The sequence below is a fragment of the Cervus elaphus genome, chromosome 20, assembly GCF_910594005.1.
Source record: "Cervus elaphus chromosome 20, mCerEla1.1, whole genome shotgun sequence".
Classification (NCBI taxonomy): domain Eukaryota; kingdom Metazoa; phylum Chordata; class Mammalia; order Artiodactyla; family Cervidae; genus Cervus; species Cervus elaphus.
This window is the reverse complement of record NC_057834.1, coordinates 112,757,814-112,783,145: the sequence shown is the minus strand read 5'-3', so window position 1 is coordinate 112,783,145 and position 25,332 is coordinate 112,757,814. Positions and strand designations below refer to the sequence as shown.

At 42.6% G+C, this 25,332-nt stretch overlaps 1 protein-coding gene and 1 long non-coding RNA gene across 5 annotated transcripts in view; one reads left to right on the top strand and one right to left on the bottom strand.

Annotated features, from left to right (window-relative positions):
• The window catches only part of YIPF1 (Yip1 domain family member 1), a 34,735-nt gene extending 16,423 nt beyond the window's left edge, over positions 1-18,312 (bottom strand). For 3 of the 4 annotated variants that reach the window (XM_043877258.1, XM_043877260.1, XM_043877259.1), the window contains exons 1-8: positions 18,171-18,312; positions 17,338-17,417; positions 12,535-12,698; positions 10,543-10,623; positions 10,186-10,273; positions 4,184-4,300; positions 704-870; positions 179-361 (exon numbers count right to left, since the gene is read on the bottom strand). In XM_043877258.1, coding sequence (XP_043733193.1) covers positions 179-361; positions 704-870; positions 4,184-4,300; positions 10,186-10,273; positions 10,543-10,623; positions 12,535-12,698; positions 17,338-17,368 — 831 coding nt within the window. In that variant the 5' untranslated portion in view covers positions 17,369-17,417; positions 18,171-18,312. The remainder of the gene's footprint in view (positions 1-178; positions 362-703; positions 871-4,183; positions 4,301-10,185; positions 10,274-10,542; positions 10,624-12,534; positions 12,699-17,337; positions 17,418-18,170) is intronic. The other variant, XM_043877257.1, reaches the window with a different exon arrangement.
• Positions 18,313-18,387: 75 nt separating this feature from the next.
• Positions 18,388-24,816, top strand: LOC122677298. The gene is made up of 3 exons (XR_006335748.1): positions 18,388-18,951; positions 20,003-20,311; positions 23,476-24,816. It is a non-coding gene; the product is annotated as an uncharacterized LOC122677298 (long non-coding RNA).
• The last annotated feature ends 516 nt before the right edge of the window (positions 24,817-25,332 follow it).

The following is a 25,332-nucleotide window of genomic DNA, read 5'->3' as shown; positions in this document are numbered from 1 at the left end:
AGTTAAAGTCAGAGATTATAACCAAATTCTCATGACTATTATTTCTCATCCAGCAGAGCCTATTTAAAACAATATCTATTCCAGGGAGCCAGCTTTTAAAGAACCATGGTGTCTAACAGTTTGAGGTCTTAGCATGGCATCTAAAGAACACCAGAAGAGCATCGGAATGAGACCGTACCAAGCAGCCCACAGAAAGCAGCATGTGAAGCAACACGATCGTCACAATTGTGGCCAATGCGATGCGTCGGTTGTCCTCACGGACAGCTGGCCAAAAGGTCATTGCCAAGACAGAGCCCGAGACGCCGAGGGCAATCATAACTAGAACCCAGCGGACTGCTTTCTGGGGGATGATCCACAGTATCTGAAAGAAAAGGAGGGTGGGGAGGCTTTGTTCAGAGAGGCATTTGTTCATTCCAGGCCCATGTGCTCGTAAAGGCCCGGGAGCCCGTCAGCAGTGGAGCCCTAGCTGCCACTCGGGTTTCCCAGCACAGCCCAGAGAAATTCCACCCGCGTGGAGACCGAGGGGAATGCTTCCCTGATGAAGGGCCCAAGATCCAGGGAAGGCACTAGGCTCCCCGACCACCATTCCCACAAAATTTCTAAATTCCAGGGGTATTTTTTCAGATGCACATCGGTGTTAGGTTAGATACAATGATGCCAGCTGAGTAATTGTGGTCTCACTCAGAGTAAGTGTGGTACTTACGGCCGTGGGGATATAAATGAAGAGCGAATATCCATAGACGCATACAATCTCCAAAAATGAATAGGAAACGATGTTCATAACTTTACTGTTTCTCCATACAAGGAAACCCCAGAGTGCGAGAGGGACCAGCCAGGCGTAGGCATAGATGATTGTGGCTGCGATGGACACTGAGGGCGAGAAGTTACAAGTTGCAATTCCACTGTCACGGGACTTCTGGGACCCACTGGACTTACTTCCCGCAGGGCTGTCCATCTGCCTCCCTGGGTCAGGGGATGATGTCTTCCTGGTTTCGGCCCCTGAGCCTGGCAAGGTACCCAATAAGCAGCAGGTGCTCGATAAATGTGCTGAATCAATGTTCCTTCAGCATCTGTCTTTGTGATGATGACTAGTAGTCTCTCCTACGGCTTCTATAATTCACTTTATAACTAACAACTAATAGTATTAAACAACTGAATTATGTACTGAAATACATTCGAGGACCACACTACAAGTATTTAAATACACGGAGCATTTCAATCAAATCAAAGTCGACTATCCCCTTGGAAGAACATGTCCTCTTTCCTAATGTAACAAAAGCTGACACTGATTTCTTTAGCAAATTTATGAAAATGCCCTGGGAACAGATTAACTTGTTCTGTGTGCTATTTAGAGTTCCTTCTGTCTCTGAAACAGGGAGTTTCAGCTCATTGATGAATTGCTTAAACTATTCTCCAGTTCCACTTTCTTCTTTAAATAATTCTTGTCTGTGGTGGAAATGCTACTGAGTGACTCCTCAGAGCAGCAGTGTTCACTGCATCACTTACTGTCCGTCCCTCCTCCTTCCTAGCAGCAACATGCCCTACAGGGTTCGGCTTCACTCTTCTGGAGTGGAGGATCATAACTGTGGCTCAGTCCACAACACCAGCCCTTCCCACGTGAAAATCAGCAGGTAATCCATCAAATGCTCTTGGCAAGAACAAAAGCACTCCTAGCCACTATGGCCAGGCTCTGGGTAAGATACGTGATTGTCTAAAACATTCTCCAGCTCCCAGAGCAGCTTTTTCATATAAGTAACTCTGTCATTAAGTCAAATGTAATTTTGCTGATCTACTGCCTTTTTCTTGAATAACGAAAGGAAGAGGAAGGAAACTGCTACTGTGACTGCAGCTGTCCGCTGGGTGTCAGGCATTACACTGAGAGCTTTACTGAGAGGTGAGGCTGTGTAACAATCAGAGCTACAGACTGTATATACAGACTCTAATCCTACCTCTGCCACCTGTTGTTTAGTCCCTAAGTCATGTCTGATTCTTTGCCACCTCATGGACTGTAGCCCGCCAGGCTGATCTGTCTGTGGGACTTCCCAGGCAAGAAATGCTGAAGCGGGTTGCCATTTCCTTCTTCAAGGGATCTTCCCAACCCAGGGGTTGAACCCAGATCTCCTACCAGGCAGGCGGATTCTTTACCACTGAATCACCTGGGAAGCCCAGCTCTGTCATTTATATTAATAGATGAGTAAACCTGGGTGGTGAGTTACTTAACCTTCCTGCCTCAGTATCCTCATCTGCAAAATGGGAATCATTACGGCACACTACCTTATAAGACTATTAGAATTAAATGAGTAAAAACAGGTATATTTAGAACACTGATAAATAATAAATGCCCAATCAAGAATAAACTTTTTATACTGTTAACTAATATATAAATACATTATTTCATATAAACTATATCTTTAGAGATGAGGAAATAAGATCAGAGAGCTAAGTGGTTTGGTTAGGGTCAAATAATGAAAAAGCAGGGAAGCAGGATCTGACCTTGGATGTGTCACTTACACTCTTTACATAAAATGGAAAAATATTTACTGATTGAGTCAATGACGACCTTACTAGCATATATATCCCAAGACTCCCTGACACTGGGATGCCCAGTCCAACAGGAATAAGAACAGACAAGGACCCCCGTCCCCTGCCCTCCCCGCTTCCCTCCCAGCTTCCATACCCCCATGTAGGGTGATTCACTCTTCTTCTCTGTCAATATACTTCTACAGACCTCTAATACAGAAATTAACACAAGCCATTCATTACAGCAATATCCATTACCTATTTTTCTTTACTTAACCAATGAACTACTTAAAGGCAGATTGATAGCTCATGGATAACAATGATTGAGTTAAATTTAAACCAAGGTCACTCGACAAATGGGAGTTGAGACTGACTCCATAATAGAGGAGAGAAGGGAAAACAGGCACGGAGAGTGGATGGGGAGGAAAGGAAGGCTACATGGACACACAGACAGGTAAATACATTATTCTGTAGACACACAGGTATGTGTACATACATATAAAGCAACAGTTCATTTTACCGAATTCTTTTTGTACAAGGCACTATTCTAACCTCTTTACAGACATCACTTCTTTATTCTTACAATAGCCCTATAGTATAGATATTCTTATTCCCATTGCACTGGCAAGCAATCTGAGGTCAAGAGAGATGAAAGAATTTGCCCAAGAAGGTAGAAGCTGGCAAGTAAAGATGGAGGCAGCAGCCGATGGCTGGGTGCCCGAGCACATGCTCTTCCACAGCTTCTCAACAGGAGAGCAGGCCATCAGGGCCAGAGCAAGGGAGAGAGAGGACAGAGGAGGGGCAAAGGCCAATCTCCTGCACAGCCAAACGCTCCTACCTTGGGTGGCTGTCATCTGCAAGTCCCTAAAAGCTGTTTTTTTGCCCCCAGCTATCCAATACTGCCACATGAAAGGAATTTTTGTTTTATTTATTTTTTTGACTGCACTGCACAGTTTGTGGGATCTTAGTTCCCAACCAGGAATCAAAGTCAGGCCCCCAGCAGTGGAAGCACAGTATCCTAACCACTGGACCACCAGGGAAAGTCCCTAGAAAGGCAGTTTTAAAATAAGAATGGCACCCACAAGCCCATCCTCACTAGGACACTCTGACCTCTGCATTCTCCCTTCTCGGCCCTGACCATCTGCAGACTTCTCTGTAACAAAACTGCTAACAGCACTGGCATAAGTTTGGATTATGAGTTCTCCACGTTGTTCTAAGGGCTTCATAATTAATGGCTACAAGACCTAGCTAGCTGAGTCGTCATGCCTTAAATAACAAGGCCCCGACTGCTTCTAAGAGTTGGATAATATAAATAATGCTACAGTGGAGACTTTTCTACACACTGCTTTTTACTTATTTTGTACATTTTTCTTTGGAGACATTCTGATTGCCATGGGGCCTTGCCTTACAGTTTTCCAGAAGAGTACACAGATTCACAATACTGTGAATATACTTAATGCCACTGAACTGCACACATAAAAATGGTTAAAATGCAACAGTTTAGGTTATTTTAACAAAAGATAAAAAGCCTACGTGGATTTATATGGATGGATGATTAGTTTTGAACCCTTAGACAGGAAAATGGGCTGCAGGACCTACAGACGGGGGTCCAAGAACTCAGTTACCAACTGAGAGCATTCCAGGTAAGTCAAGATTCACCAACCTTTTCGGAATTCAGGCACATAGTGGTACGTCTTCTCTCCCAGATGGATTAAGAAGTTGGAAAGATTCCCACTGATTGCTATGGCAAAGACCAATGTGGCACAGATCCAAAAGGGGCCTGCAAAGCAAACCAGAAAATTCAGACAAGAAAATGATGAACCAGCTTCATGGAAGCAACGGAAAATGAAGTTTAGATGGAATTAGTACTCGTTAAGTGGGAATTTTCTTTTTAAAAGGTCAAATACACAACTCAGTAATTAGCTGCCTTAAAGACAGTGGGGATTGAAATGCACAGAACAAAACACCTTCCCCAATTAGCTGAATGAAGACACTGATTTGTTTATGTATCTCTTATTGGAAGAGCATCCAAAAAAATTCATGGGCACTTTGTTAAACCTTCACAGATTTAACAAACCTGTGGAGGATACAGAAAGCAAAGGTTACTTCCTTTACATAAGTATCAAATGTTAATGCCAGAGAAAAAAATAATTAAAGTTATATAGGTCCTTTGTTGTCTAAACAGAAGAGCAGGGCAAGAGTTCATTTAAGGAAACAGTTCATTTAACCTAACAAATCACCATGGGTATCTGTGTGTGTGAGTGCGTATGTAAGCCTTCTTTTTTTTTTTTTATGAAAAAGTAATACACACACATAGTTCATTATTCAAAAGGCACAAAAGGGGATACAGAGAAAATTAACCTTCTTTCCTCTCTGCTCCATAGCTATGCATTCTCCTCCACAGAACTCACCAGCATAACCAGTTTCTGGTGAACCCCGCCAGAGATTTCTATACACATAAAAGCAAATGTATATTTGTGTGCGTGCTTTAAAGAAATGCTAACATGCATATGTATTTCCACCTTATCATGTCCTGGAGATTCTACTATAGCTATTTATAAGTCACTTCAGTCGTGTCTGACTCTATGCGACCCTATTGACTGTAGCCCACCAGACTCCTCTGTCCATGGAATTCTCCAGGGAAGAATTCTAGAGTGGGTTGTCATGCCCTCCTCCAGGGGATCTTCCCAACCCAGGGACTGAACCCATGTCTCTTATGTTTTCTGCACTGGCAGGGAGATTCTTTACCACTAGCGCCACCTGGGAAGCCCATAAAATTCAGCTTATTCTTTTTAATGAGAATAAAATATTCCACTGAGTGGATGAGTACACCATGCTTTAGAAGTCCCTTTCATCATTTTGCTTGATTTCATGACCACTCTTGTTTCTCCCCATCTAGAAAAAGGACTATTTGAACAAATACAATTCATAAATCTAGAGATTTTAATAAATTTTATGAATTTCATGTTTCAATTTCAGTAATATTCTGTAGGGTTGGTTTTTTTGGGTTTTTTTTTTTTTTTTTTTTTGGATAATTGTAGGCACCTTGACATATCACAAAATTAAGAAAATTACTGTGCTGGGGGAGATGACTGGCAGAAATGGCTGAGCACTTTTTGAGGTCAAGTTGGTTCCTGAAGGTGGGAAAGGATGCACAACAAGCATTTGACTGGGAAGCTCCAAAGAGTCACCAACATCAGCTTCCCAAGTAGTGTCATTGACTCACTGGTCTGTGGGCGTTCTGTTACAGCCAAGGATCAGATCCTGTTCACTGAAGTATTCTGCATGCCTAGCACATAAACAGTGTAACAACAACCAAAAAAAAAAAAAAAAAACCCTTATTGTTACTGGTGTAACAATAATTTAAAAATCCCCCAAAGCTTTATTGAACAAATGAACAAAACTAACCATGTGTTAGTGATGGGCTAAGACCACGGAGGCAGGCGACCACAAGCGGTCAGAATATTCTAGTACTCGTAACTAGGAAGCAGACTCTCCTGTCGGCTGTTATTTACTAACGACCTCCGTTCCTCTGGGCCCTGGTGCTGGGGACACAGTGATGTGTGACAGCCACGGTCACTGCCTCTGCTGCACTCAGGCACACAGGAAGCGTGGCCTCCAGAGACACACACCACCTGCTCCTCCCAGGCCTGCCACGAGACTTCACACTGCCTTCTCTCTTCCTCATGCCTGCCAAATTCCTACTCCAATTATGGGGTGGGGCGGGAGGAAGCATTAACTTAGTTTGCTATTGTGCATTTTTATATTATCAAATATTTCTAACAGACAGAAAAGCCCAAAGAATGATAAAACAAACACTGATGCACTCATCATGCTTATTTTTCAAATCTTTCTAATGCTGTCATACTACTCATATCCTTCTCCAACACGCTTCTTTTCATTGACTAACGTTCTGAGATGTGTCCTTGTTGATGCTTATAGATCAAATCCATTTCTAAAACCTACAGAAATCTGTATATGAACACACCATATTTACTTTGGTCATTTCAAAATATTTGCTAATTACAAGCAATGTGGAGGCAATGAAGAATAATACTCTTCTATATGTCTTCTTATTTATCTAGGAGGAGAACTGCTAAAGTGTAGGGCTGGAGCATCTTCAGACTGCTCCAATTTGTGGTACCAGTTATATACCCACCCACATTTTACACAAGGTCCCATGGCTCCATATCCTTGGCAACACTTGATACCAATGTTTATGAAAAGCTGACTTAAGAGTTATCACTCCTCTCTGTTTAGACCCTTCAATGGCATCTCATTCAAGCAAAAGTCCCTCTGACCTCATCTACTAGATGCCCTTGTTCACTCCAGCCCAGTCATACTAGTGTCTTCACTGTTCTTTGAGCACATGAGGCAAGTTCTTGCCTTAAGGCCTTTGTACATGCTGAGCTCTCTTTTCCATATTATTTATTTATTTGGCTGTGCTGGGTCATAGTTACGGATGTGGGCTCTAATTCACTGAACAGGGACCAAAGTGGGGCCCCTGCATTGGGAACACAAAGTCTCAGCCACTGGACCATCAGAGAGGTCCCAGAACTCTTTTTCAAATGCTCTTCTCTGAGATACTTACTTGTATTGCTCCCAATTCCTTCAGGTGTTTACTCAGAATTCACCTTTTAACATTTTTAAAAATTTCAAATCCACCCGCCTACATAAACATTTACTATCTTTCTTCTCGGTTTTAAATTTTTACCTTAGCATTTATCACTAGCACACTATGTATTTTACCTGTTTTGTCTATTGTTAAACTTAGATTATAAACTGCCCCTGGGCAGGGATTTTTGTCTGTTTTTATTACTGCTGTACCTCCAATGCCTAGAATAGTAAGTGCTTCGTATTTGTTGAGTTAATTGAATGAATGAATGAATGAAGACAAGCCAAGTTGTACGATGGCTAAATTGATGCACATAAATGATATCCTGTTTTAGTTTTTATTTCCCTGATTACAGGCATGTGCTAAGTCACGTCAGTGGTGTTTGATTATTTGCAACCACATGGACTGTTGCCCGCCAGGCTCCTCTGTCCATGGGGTTCTCCAGGCAAGAATACTTAAGTTGCCATGCCCTCCTGCAGGGGATCTTCACAACCCAGGGATTGAATCTACATCTCTTAGGTCTCCTGCACTGGCAGACAGGCTCTTTACCACTAGTGCCACCTGGGAAGCCCTATTACAGATATAGCTAAGTATTTTTTCATGTATTTATTGGCCATTTGGGTTTCCTTTTCTGTGAATTGCTTATTTTTTGCTAGAACTTATAATTGGTTTTAGTCTTATAATCAGTAGGCACTCTACATGGATTCTTGATTTTTATCTTTTGTGGGTTATGTGCTCTGAAATATTATCTTGGTCTGTGGTTTATTTATTTATTTTACCTTGTTTATGGTTTATTTTGTGGTGTAGAAATTTTAAATTTTGGTGTAAATGTAGTCAAATTAATTCATCTTTCCCTCAGATCCTGCAGACTGGCTCTTCTGTTATCTTGTTCCTGATCACCTTCCTCCAACCCACCCCACAAGGTCAGCCCTCTCTACTAAAAAACTTTCTTTTTTCTAGTTGTACTTTTTTTTTTTTTTTGGTTGCACTATGTGACATGTGGGGTCTTCCCTGATCAGGGATCAAACCTGTGTCGCCTGCATTGGGAGTACAGGGTTTTAACCACTGGACTGCCAGAGAAATCCTGTACTTAATCTTTTTTTAAGCATGTCTATGCGCTCATGAGGGCTTTCCCAGTGGCTCAGGTGGTAAAGAACCTGCCTGACAATGCAGGAGACGCAGGTTCGATTCCTGGGTCCGGGAGATCCCCTGGAGGAGGAAATGACAACCCACTCCAGTATTCTTGCCTGGAGAATCCTGTGGAGAGAAGAGCCTGTTGGGCTACAGTCTGTAGAGTGGCAAGGAGTCAGACAAGACTTAGCATCTAAAACAACAACATGAATTCATGAGGTTAACAGTGCTGTGGAAAGAAGAATGTTTTAGGATCAAAGGTGAGTAGAAAGGAGACTTTCCTCAGCCTCCATTAGAGCAGTTCCACTTTAACCTAACATCCATAACATTTGATGAAAAGTTTCTGGAGCTTAAAAACACCAGTTTAATAGAATAAGTAGGGGCTTTATATTAACACTAAACCAGGTGCTGCGAGTGTATGTAGTCGATTCAGTTGTGTCTGACTCCTTGCGACCTCATGGACTGTAGCCCACCAGGCTCTTCTGTCCATGGAATTCTCCAGGCAAGAATACTGGAGTGGGTTACCAAGTCCTCCTCCAGGGGATCTTTCTGACCCAGGGATCAAACTCACATCTCTTAAGTCTCCTGCATTGGCACCACTTAGGAAGCCCAAACTAGGTGCCAGTTCTACTTTAACTGTTTATAATAAATAGTTGATTTATTATATAATATTACATAAGTTTCAAGTGTACATAGTGAGTCATAATTTTTAAAAATTATATTCCATTTTTAGTTATTATAAAATATTAGCTATATTCCCTGTGCTGCATCTTTATAGCTTATTTATTTTATATGTAAGCAGTTTGTACCTCTTAACCCTCTACCCCTATCTTGCCCCTCCTCCCTTCTCTCTCCCCACTGGTAACTATTAGTTTGTTCTCTATATCTGTGAATTTATTTCTTTTCTGTTAGATTCACCAGTTTCAGTTCTTATATTCCACATATAAGTGAAATCATACAGCATGTATTTTTCTGTCTGACTTTTTGAACTAAAGTATAATACCCTCCCAGTTCATCCATAATGTTGCTAATGGGAGTTCTTAGTTTGACAACTTCTAACCTTAGTTTTCTCACATGGAAAACAGAGATAATAGCACTTAATACACTGCCCTCTTGAAAGGATTAGAGTGTATGTACTGATTGGTACACAACAGATTCTCATGAATTCCTTTTCCTCTTATAATCAACATGTATAATTGTTCTAATACTTACTGTTTAGGGTTGAACATATAAATTACTGAACCCCACTGAGCATCAGGTTCTTCATTACAAAAATGGGGATAATAACGCCTACCTCAGAGATCGTTGAAAGAATTAGCTGTGCCCATGTACACCAAGTCTTGCATAGAGCATCTGCACACAGAAGCACTCAGAGTCTCTGACTCTCTTCTCCCCTCAAATACAGAGGTCACCAGTGTTGGAACCCTTTCCCTCAGAAGCACTGGATGGACCTCTGACCCCTCCTCAGACAGCAGGGAGATTGGGATGACACCAATCCCCAGGCTCATCCCCTTACAAACTCCCAAGGGGTAGCCAGCCTGTCTGAGGGGCAGAGCTGGAACTCAGCACATCAATGAATAAATGTAAGAGAGCCTCCTCCACACTCACCCCAACCACCAAATCCTCTGAAATTAAAATCAATAATCTCCTCTATATGAAGTGACTTAATTTGTCTCAAGTTTGTAATGTCATTTGAAGACTTTCAAAGGACACACTATTCTTGTCATCATGGCATTAATCAAACATGTAATTGCATTTTCTCCAACATTCTTTGCAAGAGCTGCTACTGAAGCTCAGAAGAGACAAATAAAACGCTCGTGCCCCATCAACAGTGTGCTTTGCCAGCTTTCGAGGCAACCCACACCCCCATCTGTGTTTAGCCAGTACGTGAAAAAGAACCAAAACAGTGCTACACGTACCATAGAGATCTGGATTGCTGCGGATATACAACCTTACAAAGTTTTTTCCTGGTATTGGCAGAAGAGACCCCTTTATTCTGTCAAAGACCTGCAAAACAGCATAGTGGTAAGTCTACAGATGATTTGTTTCCTTAAAGTTTAGTAAAGTTTAACTACTGCAAAATTGGAACAGTTATTAGAGCTTTTATTATTTATTATGTTTTTATTATTTCATTTAGTATTTTCAAGTGCCAATAACCCTTTACTTTTGCAGACCATATCCAGTATGCAATACCTTTCACATTACTTGACTGTTTAACAGCAGAAGAAATAAGTCTGCATTATACATCAAAAGAAAGGTGAAACTGGTTTACAGACCTGGTAAGTATCTACATCAAAGAACGTCTGATAGTATTCAAATGTCCAGAAGGGGGAGCTTTTCTTCTGTCCAGCAAGTAACTGTCAGAGGTAAAGTAAAACATAATGAACCCAGAAGTAATTTCCTTATTCTAGCTATCCAGACAGAGAAAGAGAGAGGATCTAAGAGAAACTCAAGAAATAGGAAAGACCAAACTCCTCTACATTCATCCATCACTTTTACCATAGCCACACCCAATTCTTCAGTTCAGTTCAGTCCAGTTCAGTCGCTCAGTCGTGTCCGATTCTTTGAGACCCATGAATCTCAGCATGCCAGGCCTCCCTGTCCATCACCAACTCCCAGAGTTTACTCAAACTCATGTCCATCGAGTCGGTGATGCCATCCAGCCATCTCATCCTCTGTTGTCCCCTTCTCCTCCTGCCCCTAATCCCTCCCAGCATCATAGTCTTTTCCAATGAGTCAACTCTTCGCATGAGATGGCCAAAGTACTGGAGCTTCAGCTTCAGCATCAGTCCTTGCAATGAACACCCAGGACTGATCTCCTTTAGGGTGAACTGGTTGGATCTCCTTGCAGTCCAAGGGACTCTCAATTCTTAGCCTGACATAAAATAAGCATCAGTTTTGAAGTCTTATCAAAAGGTTTTAAATCTTGGTCCCTCCACTAGGGGGCAGCTTCATCAAATCACTAGACTCATCTCAGTCTTCCTAATCTAAAAAGTATAGCTAACATATCTGCCTTTTAGGGTTATAGGGAGGATTAGATTAATTATTCGGGCTTCCCCAGCAGCTCAGTTGGTAAGGAATCCACCTGCCAATGCAGAAAATATAAATTTGATCCCTGGGTTGGGAAGATCCCCTGGAGGAGGAAAGGGCAACCCATTCTGGTCCTCTTGCGTGGGAAATCCCATAGACGGAGGAGCCTGGCGGGCTACAGTCCATGGGGTCGCAAAGAGTTAGACGTGACTTAGCAGCTAAACAACAACTCTAGCACAGAAGCGCTCAGACTGCCTCAGTTTAAAGTTCCATCTGCACCTGCCAGTTGCACGTCCTGGGGCAAAGTCACTTAAACTCTGTGCCTCGGGTTTCTCATTTATAAAATGAGTATATGGTTGCTTCTTGGCCTTTGGGTAAGATCAAGTATACAATGAGTATAAGAATAGTTCTTTGCATATTGGTTGTTTTGAGGATTACATGAGAGGATCCAAGGGAAGAACTTTACATGGTATTTGGCAGCTATTAAACACTGAATGCTGCTGCTAAGTCGCTTCAGTCGTGTCCGACTCCTCGAGACCCCATGGACTGCAGCCCACCAGGCTCCCCCGTCCCTGGGATTCTCCAGGCAAGAGTACCAGAGTACGTTGCCATTTCCTTCTCCAATGCATGAAAGTGAAAAGTGAAAGTGAAGTTGCTCAGTCATGTCCGACTCCTCGCGACCCCATGGACTGCAGCCCACCAGGCTCCTCCATCCCTGGGATTCTCCAGGCAAGAGTACTGGAGTGGGGTGCCATCGCCTTCTCCGTAAACACTGAATAAATGTCAGCTATTGTGATTATAATGATGACAAGAATCAATATATTACTTTCAGATAAGGAAATCCAGGCTTAGGGAAATTAAAATATCTTACCCAAGACCACAGAGCTATTCCTACTGGCGAGACCGGGACTCAAACTCAGGCTCCTCAGTCTGAGCTCTTGCGGTAATATCTAGTATATAGTGGTATTTAATTTGGCATAAACTTTGGTACTTATTTTGATATTTCATGGAGTTCCACAAGGCACACCTGGCGCCCCACTATTGCATAAGCCTGCGAACACACCGCTATAAATCGAGCACTCCTCTAGTGAATCACAAGCATGATCCACTTATAAAATATTACGAGAAATACTACTGGGCTGGCCAAAAAGTTCCTGGCACACAGGAAACTGCGATAAATGCATGGACAAGGTTTTTAAAAGTTAAAAGGAAAAAAAAATTCAAACACAAATCCAAACCTCAGTTTTGTCAGAGTCATCGTTTCCTAGTAACTCATCATCTTCTTCTCTCCCCAAGCCTCTTGGGGGTCCTGGCCTATGCTTTGGGGTTTCAGCAGGATCCTCAATGCTGATTGTGGTGGCATCCGGGTTTGCTGCTAGAGAAGTGGTTGTATCACCAAATTCTGAAATCAATTAGAGCACAAGGGTATCAGAGACCTTACTATTAATTTCAAGTCAAGCTGTTACAACCTTAGCTTTGCTATAGACCCTATTTGAGAGAAATGGCAAAAGGCTCTGAAAAAAAATCTCATAGAAAACAAACTGACACAGAAAAATGATTATAAAGCCAACAGAATTTGAAGTCAGACCTGAATTGTAGTCCTGGTTAAATTACTAAGTATTCAAGCCTGAGTAAGTAACTTAACCTTGATAAGCTTCAGTGTCCCCCTCTCTTCCATAGGGAGAATAATATTTATGGAATTTGGGAAAAGTTAGGAGTATTACCATAAGTAAAGTCCTCAGCAGAGTGCCTAGCCCATAGCAAGTAACCAACCTAACTCTCTCTTCTTTGATTCAAGTTCCCAAAAAAATTTAATAGAAGTTATTTTTTTCCAATAAGTCCTATGTGATCACTACAGGAAACATGGAGACAAAAATGAAAGTAGAAACGACAGAATAAAAATCACTCTTGCGTGCGTGCGTGCTTAGTCACTTCAGTTGTGCCTGCCTCTGTGTGATGCTACGGACTGTAGCCTGCCAGGCTCCTCTGTCCACGGGATTCTCCAAGGCAAGAATACTGGAATGGGTTGCCATGACTTCCTCCAGGGGATCTTCCTGACCCAGGGATCAAACTCATGGCGACTCCTGTGTCTTCTGCATTGCAGCCAGGTTTTTTACCACTGAGCCACCCAGGATGCTATCACATCCTACGTCAGTACTTGGCAATTGTATGCTTATAGTAAATATTTGTTGAATGAATGATCATCACTGGTATGAATCTACTATACAGAGAAAAGGAAATATACCAAAAGTTAATAGTGTTAGTTTTATATGGGTAGGACCATTGCCAGGTACCCCACGCAGCCCCTTCCCATCAGGACGCTCAGTTCACAGGAAGGTGAGGTGCAGGCTCCTTGGAAGAAAAGCTGTGACAAACCTAGACAGCATATTAAAATGCAGGGACATTACTTTGCCAACAAAGGTCCTTATAATCAAAGCTATGGTTTTTCCAGTAGTCATGTATAGATGTGAGAGTTGGACCAAAAAGAAGCTTGAAAGCCGCAGATTTGATGCTTTTGAACTGTGGTGTTGGAGAAGACTCTTGAGAGTTCCTTGGACTGCAAAGAGATTAAACCAGTCAATCCTAAAGGAAATCAATCCTGTATATTCATTAGAAGGCTAAACCTGAAGATCCAATACTTTGGCCACCTGATGCGAAGGGTTGACTCATTAGAAAAGACTCTGATGCTGGGAAAGATGGAAGGCAGGAGGAGAAGAGGACAACAGAGGATGAGATGGTTGGATGGCATCACCAACTCAATGCACATGAGTTTGAGCAAGCTCCGGGAGATGATGAAGGACAGGAAAGCCTGGCATGCTGCAGTCCATGGGGTCGCAAAGAGTCAGACATGACTGAGTGACTGAACAACAATGAACATTATCAGCAGGATCACTAGGTCAAAGGGTACAAATCATTTTTAAGGCTCTTGAGCCATATTGCTAAACTGCTCTCCAAAAGAACCTTGCCCATTCATGTCCACCAGCAATGATCATGACTTCCTATCTCTGGGCATCCTAACAAACTTTATCTAGCCACTCAGATAAAATTCAGGATAGCTGTAGAATTTGATAGGACTAAGGAAAAGTCAGGAAGACCCCCTGGAGAAGGAAATGACAACCCACCCCAGTATTCTTGCCTGAGAAATCCCTTGGACAGAGAAGACTGGCAGGCTACAGTCCATGGGGTTGTAAAAGAGTCAGACAAACCTTAGCAACTAAACAGCAACAGCAACAAAAGGAAGGTATCAACAGGGCACCACTCTAACACTATAAGCATGGCAGTAGGATGGGGCTCTTGTATAACTGAGCCCAATCTTACTGCCTTTCAGCTATGCATATAGTTTTGTGGAGAGAAATACAGTGACTGAAATGAATGAGGTGGCTGATATATAACAATTACTTGAGTTTTGGTCTCCAGTGTTTTGGCAGCATGAGGCTCTGGAGTGAGACCGTCCTTTGTTTGAGATAAACTAGCACTCCATGACCTTGGGCAAATTACTCCATATCTCTGAGTCTGGGTTTCTTCAACTATAATATGTAGATAATACTTATCTCACAGAGATTTTGAGGATGATATGAGATAATCATAAATATTTTCACAGCTATCATTTATTGACTGGGCAGGGCACTGACATTTTAAAAAATGGTTATAGCTTTGCCTGAGAGAATCAGACCAAGGAAGATATGTTTAAGTCTCATATTTAAAAAGCAGTAGTTTACCAGGGGAAGGACATGCCAGAAGGAGGAACGGAAACTGTCACTTTAGAGTACCAAGTCCAAAGAGGTTCAAGGGAGAGAGATAACTCATCTAGCTGCCCTATGAGAAAGATGGCCAGAAGCAGTGGGGACAGCATCTGATGCCAAGGGGTATAGGATGAGCAAGACCCAGAGATGAAAAATGTGTCCCGTGTGTGAGGAATAGCAGACGGCCTAGCTTGATTTGAATGTAGGATATGTGTACCTCACCCATGATGACTGTTCACACATTCTGCTCTGCAGTAGTTATTCTTGTCCATTTCAGCTCCTTGAGGGCAAGATGGGTGTGTTTCTTATTTCTGCCACCAACATTACCAACTTCTACATTTTTTGCTATGTTTTGCCTCTGCTCCTTTCCTGACACAATGTCTCTCATCTGCAGGACCCTGACCTCCACTTTTTCATTTAACACCATTCTTCCTCGGAGAAGCTTTCCATGACCCCCACAGCATCCTGTGTTCTCCTCTAAACACCAAAGTCTAACATGGTTTATTAAGTCCTGTGTGACTTAGCTGCTCCCTCCCTTCAAATCTGATCTTATGACAGCCTCCCCCACTATCTGTGCTCTGGTACATTGGCCTTCTGTTAATTCCTTGGGGAAAAAAATGAAACAAACTCCCACTCTTCTCAAGTACTATGCACATGCTGTTCTTTACACTGGAACTTTCATGCCCTGTACTCCCAGATAGGATGACCAAGGAAGGCCTCTGGAATGACGTGAGATTTGAGCAGAGCAAGGGAACGAGTCATATGGCCATCTGCGGTAAGAATGTCCTAAGCAGGAAGATGGCACAAAAGCCCTAAGGGTACCTGCTGTCTAGGAGGGACAGTGATGAGGCTCATGTGGGGGAGGCAGAAAGAAAGGGCTAGAGTACTGCAAAATGAAATCAGAGGCAGAGAAGGCCTGGATCATGAGGCCTGCTAAACACAGAAAGGGCTCTGCCTTCCACTCCCAGTGAGATGGAGCCACTGGAAGGTTTTGGGGGAATGGCATGATCTGACTTGGTTTTAAAGGACTACTCTGGATGCAAAACAAATATTGCAGAAAGGTAAGGGAAGATGCGGGAAGATCTGAAGGAAGCAAAGGGCTATAATCCAGACATGAGGTGATGAGGACCTTGAGCATGGCAGGAGAATGGCAGAGGTGGTAAGCACTGGTCAGGTGCTGGATGTATTTTGAAGACGGAGTTGACAGCATTGGCTGGTAAAGTAGATTTTGCTTTCCTTAGGTAGGAGTAAGATAGCATAGGTTGTGATGCCTGGGTTCAAACTCTTCTTTACCACTTACTATAACCTTTAGGCAAATGACCTAATTTTTCTGTACCTTAATTTCCCCATTGGTAAAATAGGGAGAGTAAAATAACTACTTCATAAAGCTGACATAAGAATGAAAGGATTTATTTGTAAAGCACTTAGAACAGTATCTGCTATTTAGGAAATACTATGGGCTTCCCCAGAAGCTCAGAATCTACCTGCAATGTGGTAGATTCAAGTTCGATCCCTGTGTCAGGAAGATCCCCTGGAGAAGGGAATAGCAAACCACTCCAGTATTCTTGCCTGGAGAATTCCATGGACAGAGGAGCCTGTAGGGCTATAGTCCATGGGGACACAGTGTCGGACTCAACTGAGTGCACACACAAATGCGTGCACACAAGTGATTACAAGACAAAATGAGCATTCATCAACCCCTAGCTCATGTCAGGCTCTGGGTTGAGTCATGAACTTTCCTTTCAGTACTTTAATAGTTTGTAGATATGTATTTAAAAGATCATTTAACAAAAGAATGTCTCCCTCACTAGACTGAGGGCTTCATAAAGGAAGACACTGACTATTCACTCCTCCACCCTGATAATGAGAACAATGGTCACACTCATGAAAGACTTATTGATTTAATGAAGGAATGACCTGATTACGTTTCATCAATAATCTTTTTACACTTTCATCTACTCAGCAGTGTAAAAAAAAAATCCCCTTTATCTTTTGATCTTCTGTATCTAGTAGAGTTCTAAGCACAAATAGGTGCTCAATAAATGCCTGTTTAACTAAGGCAGGAACTCTATAAACAATTTCTGTAATCTGCACTAAATTTATGATGTTCCCAATCTAAAGGGCTATTTGGCAAAAAAGAACCGTTAATACGGACAAATGGAATAACCTGTTGTGGCATTCTTTTATGAAAATGTCTGAAATAATCTTCTTTAATACATGTGCCAGTATACCAACCAAAATCCATTGCTCTTACTACAGAAAGGCTAACCATAAAAGGTGGACACTCAAATGATGTACCTTCAAACTGCAAGTCATCTACCGTTGCCATTCAGTCAGTGGGTCGTCTCCCAATTATTAGGAAGATAATTTGCAGAGGTCTAAAAGGAAAAAAATAAACACACTTCATAGGATACCATAATAAAATATCTGCAAACAAATCTTATTTTAGGGTTAGAAATGGTGCTGCTTTCCCTTGTGTCCTTTTTTAGTGGAATTTGATAGGTTTATAAAAAGATAACCATTTAGCATCAGATACTATCAAAAATGTTATAAAGAAACTACGGTGGGGGGTCCGGGGTGGTGGTGAACAGGGGTCCATTGATTCCATCCAATCTTACTTACAACGCGGGTGTTTAAGGGCCGAGTGCAGCCTGGAGATGGAAGGATGAGAAAGGGGAGGCAGGGATTTGATAGAGATGGGTATGAGGGCAGTGAAGAGCAAAGGCCGTCAGCCTAGCCAGTGGTTAAGGGCACAGGCTCTGGGGTTGGACAGCCTTGGGTTTGAGTCCCGATTCTGCTGCTTCTGGCTATTTTGACTATGGGCTCCTCAGGACCTTAGTTTCCTCATCTGTAAAATGGGTTTAGAATTGTACCTCCTCACACCATGTTGGATGCCATTAACTGAGACAAGAGAGCGTGAGGCGCTTAGTGCACGGCGAAGCAATTAGTAGGCATTGGAGTGATGGGAACCCTGCAGCCTGGGGCCCCCTGAACCCAGGATGGTCTGGGAAAGAGCTGCCCAAGACGCACGGGCAGTGTTTTAGGAGGAGGAGCTGGGCCGCAGCGACCCAGGTGAATAGATCCCAGGGTTTTTCAGTCCCGGGACGGCCCCGCAGACCCCGCTGCCTCACCTCGGGGGCGCTCGGAGTCCAACCTGTCTGGGTAAGCCTGGGGCCTCAGATTCTAGGCGCAAGTTCTGGTCCCACCGAGTGGCCGGAAACCGGAGATCCGGGGGGCAAAACCTCTCCACCTCCTCCGGGCAGAGCTCCGCCCCCTTAAAGAGACAGCAGCTCCCGGAGACATCACTTCCCGAGACCTTAACAAGCAGCACCATCCTCAGCTCGCTCCCTCCGCCACCCACCTAACGGCGAAGACCGGTTTCTTAAAGAGGCAGGTGGCCCAGGGCGGAGCGATGGGGATGCTGAGAGGGTCTGCTTTGACTCACCTCGCTCCCGGGGTCAGGGGTAGGGGGAGCAGAGAATTCTCTAGAGTGGGGTTTACTTTGTATTTGGTTATATCTCTTTTCTTATTGAAATATAGAACAGCTTAAGGAAAGACGATTGTAAAAAGGAAAAAATACCATCAATCCTCCCATTCTTGGCCGTTCTTAAAAAAATTATTTATTTACTTATTTTAAAAGTGTAATTAACCAGGGAGGGAGATGCAAGTCAATTACTTTTTGAGTGATTGAATGCCCATGGTCTGGGTCAGGAGGATGTCTGTTCAAGAGACACCTCCGCATGTGTGTAATTTGTTTCTTCACTCCTGCAACTGTTTGCCTTATGGTTTCTGGGCAGTGAGAGGTGGGTAGGGATTGGCCTCTGTTGCCGCTGCGTCCCCCGCACAGCATCTGATCAATGCCTTGACTACCACAGGAGCCCAGAAAGCGATGAAGTTGCACTCAGTGACCTGGTGAGAAACATTTTGCCCCTGCTGCCTGTGTTTGCCTGGTTAACACCTACACGTCCCTCAGATGTTGGTACAGTTTGTTTCTCCTAGGGAAAGCCCTCCTTAGCCTCCCAGGATTTCTTTTGCTTTCATGGTGCCCTGTATTTGCCTAAACTGCAGCAGTTGCTTTTATTTGCCCATCTTTTCGGGCCTGTGAGTGATTTGCACGGAAGGATCAAGAATGATTCTGGTCTCTGGGTCCTCGGGGCAGCCCAAAACCAGGGACACGATATCTGCTCACCAAAGGTTAATTGTAGAGTGATCACGTTCTGACTGTCTTAGCAACATAAGCCAACATCACTGCCCACACAAGGTGGAAGCTGTGACTTTGGCCTCACTACCCTGGGCCTTCACAATCCATTAGAATGACTTACATCTGACTGATGGGCTTCTCAGGTGTCACTCGTAGTAAAGAACCCGCCTGCCAATGCAGGAGACATAAGAGACACAGATTCGATCCCTGGGTCAGGAAGATCCTGACTAATGAAATAATTATACACACACACACACACATTTACTGGGCTAACCTTGTGATCAGGCTTTATACATGCAGCTCTTTAATTCTCTGAACAATCCAGCAAGCTCAAGGAGACTATCCTCATTTTCTAAAGAGAAAACTGAGGTTTTGTATGTATGTGTAGGTTACTTTGAATAGGTTGAATAGGTACCAGCAATGCATTACAGCACACAAATTCATATGTACAAGTGTTTCAAACACCTCTTATGCCCCATGTCCGACCCTCTTGGCTGCACCTGCTGCTAATTTCACCACCACAGACCTTATTCCAGCTTCAGCAGGTATAACCTAAGTGGGCATCACCTCAAGTCCATATCACAGGCTTCTCACTTCCAGCATCAAGGCTTGTGTCATGGGGTCATGGGACTGCGGAAATGGTTCAGCACTGGGATAGTGCAGCCCAGAAATGCATAAGTGGGGAGCAGTCTATGCCTCATAGGACAAATCTTAGACCAATGGAGTCAGTAACTGACTACATGTTTCTCTTTTTCCTCACAGATGGACTCTCCTCAGGTATTTCACACGGCTTTCAAACTGGCTTGAATCAAACAACCAAATGCCTTTGGCAGTGGCCAGTTTGATAATGCAATAGCTCTCCTTCCCACCCTGTTCTACAACTCTCGTCCTTCACTCCTGGTCCTTGGACTCACATCTGCCAACAAAGTACTCCCATGAGAAAAGGAACCCACACTGAGGCCTGTCGGTACCAAGAGTGGTCCCAGAAAGCAGCCCTCAGGATGGAGTTTTGGAACCAGACCACTCACCAGTCAGATGGCAACAACAACCCCACAGCTGTGTTGGAAAGAGGTGATAATACATAGACTATATATTTCTTCTCTTGGAAATAGAAATAAAAGTTGCAGTGACATATTAATTATAATGATATGTAAGTTTTGGCTAAAAATGAAACAAGCATCAAATGTAACTGTACTGGTTTAACTAAAACAGTAATTCTCAACTGGGGACTATTTTGCTCCTAGGGGATATTTGGCTACGTCTGAGGACATTTAAAAAATAATTTTATTGGGGTATGGTTGATTTACAATGTTGTGTTTGTTTCAGGGGTACAGCAAAGTTATTCAGTTATACATATACTCATTCTTTTTCAGATTCTTTTCCCATATATATATTATTACAGAATATTGAGTAGAGTTCCCTGTGCTGTACAGGAGGCCCTTGTTGGTTACCTATTTTACATATAGCAGTGTGTGTATGTTAATCCTGAGCTCCTAATTTACCCCCCTCACCACACTCCCCTTTGGTGACCACAAATTTGTTTTCGAAATCTGTGAGTCTGCTTCTGTTTTGTGAATAACTTCATTTATATCATTTTTTTAAAGATTCTGTGTGAGTGATGTCCTACGACATTTGTCTTTCTCTGCCTGACTTATGAAGTTTTTTTTTCCTTTTTTTTAAAAGTTATTTTATTATTTTTATTGTCGCTTTATTTTTATTTTTTGGCCACACCTCACAACATGTGAGATCTTAGTTCCCTGAGCAGGGATGGAGCCCATGCCCCCTGCAGTAGCAGTGCAGAGTCTTAGCCACTGGACTACCAGGGAGGTCCCGTGAAGACATTTTTGATTGTCCCCACTTGTGGGGTATTACTGGCCAGTGTGCTTCTAAACATCCTACAGTGTGCAGGGTAGCCCCTCAAAACAAAGGATTATCAAAATGTCAGTGGTGTCTAGGTTGAAAAACTCTGAGCTCAAAATGTTCATATTTCCTTAGCTCATTGGTCCAAATACATATGCTAAGGAAGGTGAGCCCAGCTGATACTATTTAGACCTCTGCTCCTCCCTATGTGGAGCTAGTGGTAAAGGACCTGCCTGCCAGTGCAGGAGACTCAAGAGCCTAGGGTTTCATCACTGGGTCGAGAAGATCCCCTGGAGAAGGAAATGGCAACCCACTCCAGTATTCTTGCCTGGGAAATCCCACGGAGAGAGGAGACTGGTGGGCTACAGTCCATGGGGTTGCAAAGAGTCAAACACAACTGAGCAATGGACGTACACACTGCTCTGAGGGGGGAGTGAACCAGTGAGAGACAGAACCCCCCACCTTCACCTAGATAGAATGGAGGAAGAATGAGGGAAGAAGGGAAACTGAGGAGAAAGCCTTGCTTTGACGGACAGGGTTTGGGGTGGAGGGACAGTCTGAAAAGTATGAGCCTTGTTAGATGCTGCACATGATCCCAACAGGGCCCGTTCAGTTCAGTCGCTCAGTCGTGTCCGACTCTTTCTGACCCCATGGACTGCAGCACTCCAGGCTTCCCTGACCATCACCAACTCTGGAAACTTGCTCAAATTCATGTCCATAGAGTTGGTGATCCATCCAACCATCTCATCCTCAATCAACCCCTTCTTCTGCTGACAGAGTCCACTGATTTTCCACAAAGAGGAAAGCTGGCAACCACACAACTAAGCCATGCTCTGAAAGTGTCTCCAACACCCCTGAGTGACTCCCATCCCAGGGAGAAAACTGCTGGCTCTTGCATTGTTATCTCAGGATGATGCAATGTTACAGAATGGCCACTCATTATTTTGGCAAATGCACTGTTTTTGTAGAGTGAGTTCTGAGTCAGGTCCAATAAAACCAAGACCTGAGAATGGAGCTTTCCAAAGGAGCTGTCAGACTAGTCACATAATGACAGTTCTCTGGAACTGGGACTTTCTGAAGGGCTCCAAACCTATTCTTCCCCTTCCAGTGGTTACTAAATTCTTAATTTTCACAACAACCATAGTTGCAAAGCTAAATTTTTCAAGGCTGCCTTGGAGCTGGGAGAGGGGAATAGGACTAGAGCAAATTAAAACACCACAAAGCTCACTGTTCTTACCAAGATTCAGCAGTTCTTATTAAATAGACACTTCTCTGGTTATCAAAAAACCTTTCTTTGGTTAATTTACAGAACACTGAAAGAAGTTGATTTTGACAATTTCTGCCAGTGTTCTCATGCTTTTATGAAGTGGATTTTCAGAGATTCTTACTCTTCCATTTCAGAAGGGCTTCTAACTCATTTATATTAAATGCATTTTTTTTGTATGTAGGCACTTCAGTCATCTTTTTTCATTTTAATTACCTCCATGACTCTTTTATATCTTCTTTCTGTTCTTTCACTAGCTACTTTTTCTTGCTAGTTCAAAGTTATACATTCATTTAATTTTATTTTGGTTGTTGCTTTTAACTCATTTTATTTTTTCTTATCAGCTTTTAAAGCTTATTATATATATATATATATATATATATATATATATATACATATATGTTTATGTATATATATACACCACCCTATTGAACAAGTAGCTCCTAGTCTGCTGTTTAACATATTCCCCCAGTCTTTAATTCAACAATTGCGTATTTATTTCCTAAAACTTCCATTTGACTCTTTAAAAAGTCATTCTGGATAGCCTATTAATGCTTTTTTTTTTAAATCCAGGAAGGCAAATGCTTTAATAACTTGCTAGTGGAAGCTAATCTGTGCTGTCAGGGTACACCGGGGTGCCTGTGCTTAGCCGTTCAGTCATATCTGACTCTTTGAGACCCAGTGGACTGTAGTCCAACAGGCTTCTCTGTCCATGGGGATTATCCAGGCAAAATTACTAGTGGGTTGCCATTTCTTTCTCCAGGGGATCTTCCCAACCCAGGGATCGAACCCAGGTCTCCCGCATTGTAGGTGGATTCTTTATTGTCTGAGCCACCAGGGAAGTCCATGAATGCTTTAAACCTTTAATACATAGTTGCAGTTATTTAAATAGTTTTTATTGATAATTCTAATGTCTGAAATTCCTCAGGATCTAAATGTTGCTGTTTCTGTTGATTCTCACTCATGGTGGTTTGTTTGTGTGTTGATAATTTTTGTGAGCTCATATTAGTTTCATCCTCATCTGTGTAAATTCTCAGCATCTAAATATGTTATCTTTTCTAAAATATTCTACTTGACTCTCTTTTAAAATACTTTTTTGGCTGTGCTGCAGGGCATGTGGAATTTTAGTTCCCCAACCAGGAATGGAACTATGCCCCCTGCATTGGAAGCATGGAGTCTTAACAACTGGACTGCCACTGAAGTTCTGGCTCTTTTATCAAAAGTACATGGCCATTTTTGACACCAAGATACGGAGGATACTTCAGAGATGCATTGCTTTTGCATCTTCCAGAAGCAAGAGAATCTTCCAGAGTCACTGCTGATAAGGGATCACTTTGATATCCTTTTAGGAGTCTCCATCTTAATACAGGAATCTCAGAATCAGCTGCCCTATCCTACAGCTGGTTCAGAGCGTAGATTCACCAACACAGAGCTTACAGTGGCGCTTCCCCTCAGAGCTTCTCTAACTTTTGTTAAACTATTTGCCCAGGACTGTTTTACCCAGTTCCCTGTTTTGGTTTTACCCAATGATATTATTTATGTGCATGTATATACATATGTGTAAATGCTTGGGGATTTTCCTTTAACTCTTATGAAAGTAGTGCATTAAAATAGTTATTTCATGGAATAGCTAATTGTTTAGTGAGCAAAAGTCTGACATGCTGCCAGAAATGAGACTCTCAACTAACTTTTCTATTATTCAAAATTCCAAGTATGCCTACACAAAACAAGAACAATGTGATGAAATCCTACATATCATCACCCATATTTACTTACTGCAATTTTTCCATCGATCCCCCCTTTACTTCTTTCTTTTTATGATTTTGTGAGGTCACTTTTAAAACTTAAACACAGACTGGGCTGGGAGCTCCAGCTGCGCGGGCTCTTGGCAGCCGCGGCGACAGCATCCTCCTCTGCCTCCTCTCTTTCTTTTCTTCCCCTCCGCTTCTTTTTCTTTCTCCTTCTCCTCCTTCTTTCCCTGCCCTGTCCCACCCCCACCTACCCCCCTGCTCCTTCTCCAGAGGACCTTAGGTCCTCAAGTCCCTGAGCGGTGGCAGCGGCGACTTGCGGGTGCATCGTTTCTGCGCCCAGATGTGCTTCACTTTGATCTCAGTTTTAGGAAGTCGTTGCAATTCAGTGGAGCCAAATGTGATTTTACTGATCTGATCCAACCTGTCTTATGACTACTGGCTGGAATTAAGATCCTTCAGATTGTTGTCTCTAATCGAGGAAACATTGATTGGAAACTACTCATTCAGAAAATTAAAAGAAAGAAACCAGAACATATTATCAACCTTTTGAGAACACAATATAACAAACTTTACCATAAAAATAAATAAATAAATAAAATAAAACTTAAACACATTTGTTTTGAAGAGAAACTTGCATTGACTCCGTGGAATGGAAAACCATGATCTCTTGCCAGTAATAGAATGTAACTATGATAATAAAATGAAAATCAACATTATTAAAAATTAAGAAATAAACAATAAGATATAAAATTAATAATGAATTGATTTATACAAATACATACCTGGACGTTTTCCACCAAGGGTAAAGAAACAACTTATGATCAATCAGTAATGAAGATATATCAGACTCATTGCTCTTCGTTTAAAATGAGGATTAGTTTGTACAATAATAAAATCATTCTGTCTTCTGGTGTTGATAGCACCAAGAATCCCAATTCCTAACACATATCTGCAATTGGAAAGGAAGGGCAAAACATACTTAACCATTTTCTAGATTTCAGTTATACACATTTATCCCTTTAGTATAGTATAATCTGCCTCCAGGTGAGCTGCTGGCTCTGGCACATCACTTGTGCTTTCCCGTCTCTGTCTTTGCTGATGCCCTCCCGCTCCATCGCCACCGTTCCTCATCAGCAGGCTCCCGCTCTCAGGCCTCCCCTGTGACACCAGCTCAGACCCCTACAGCTCTCCCGCTCTCCCTCCCTTCTGAACTCCTG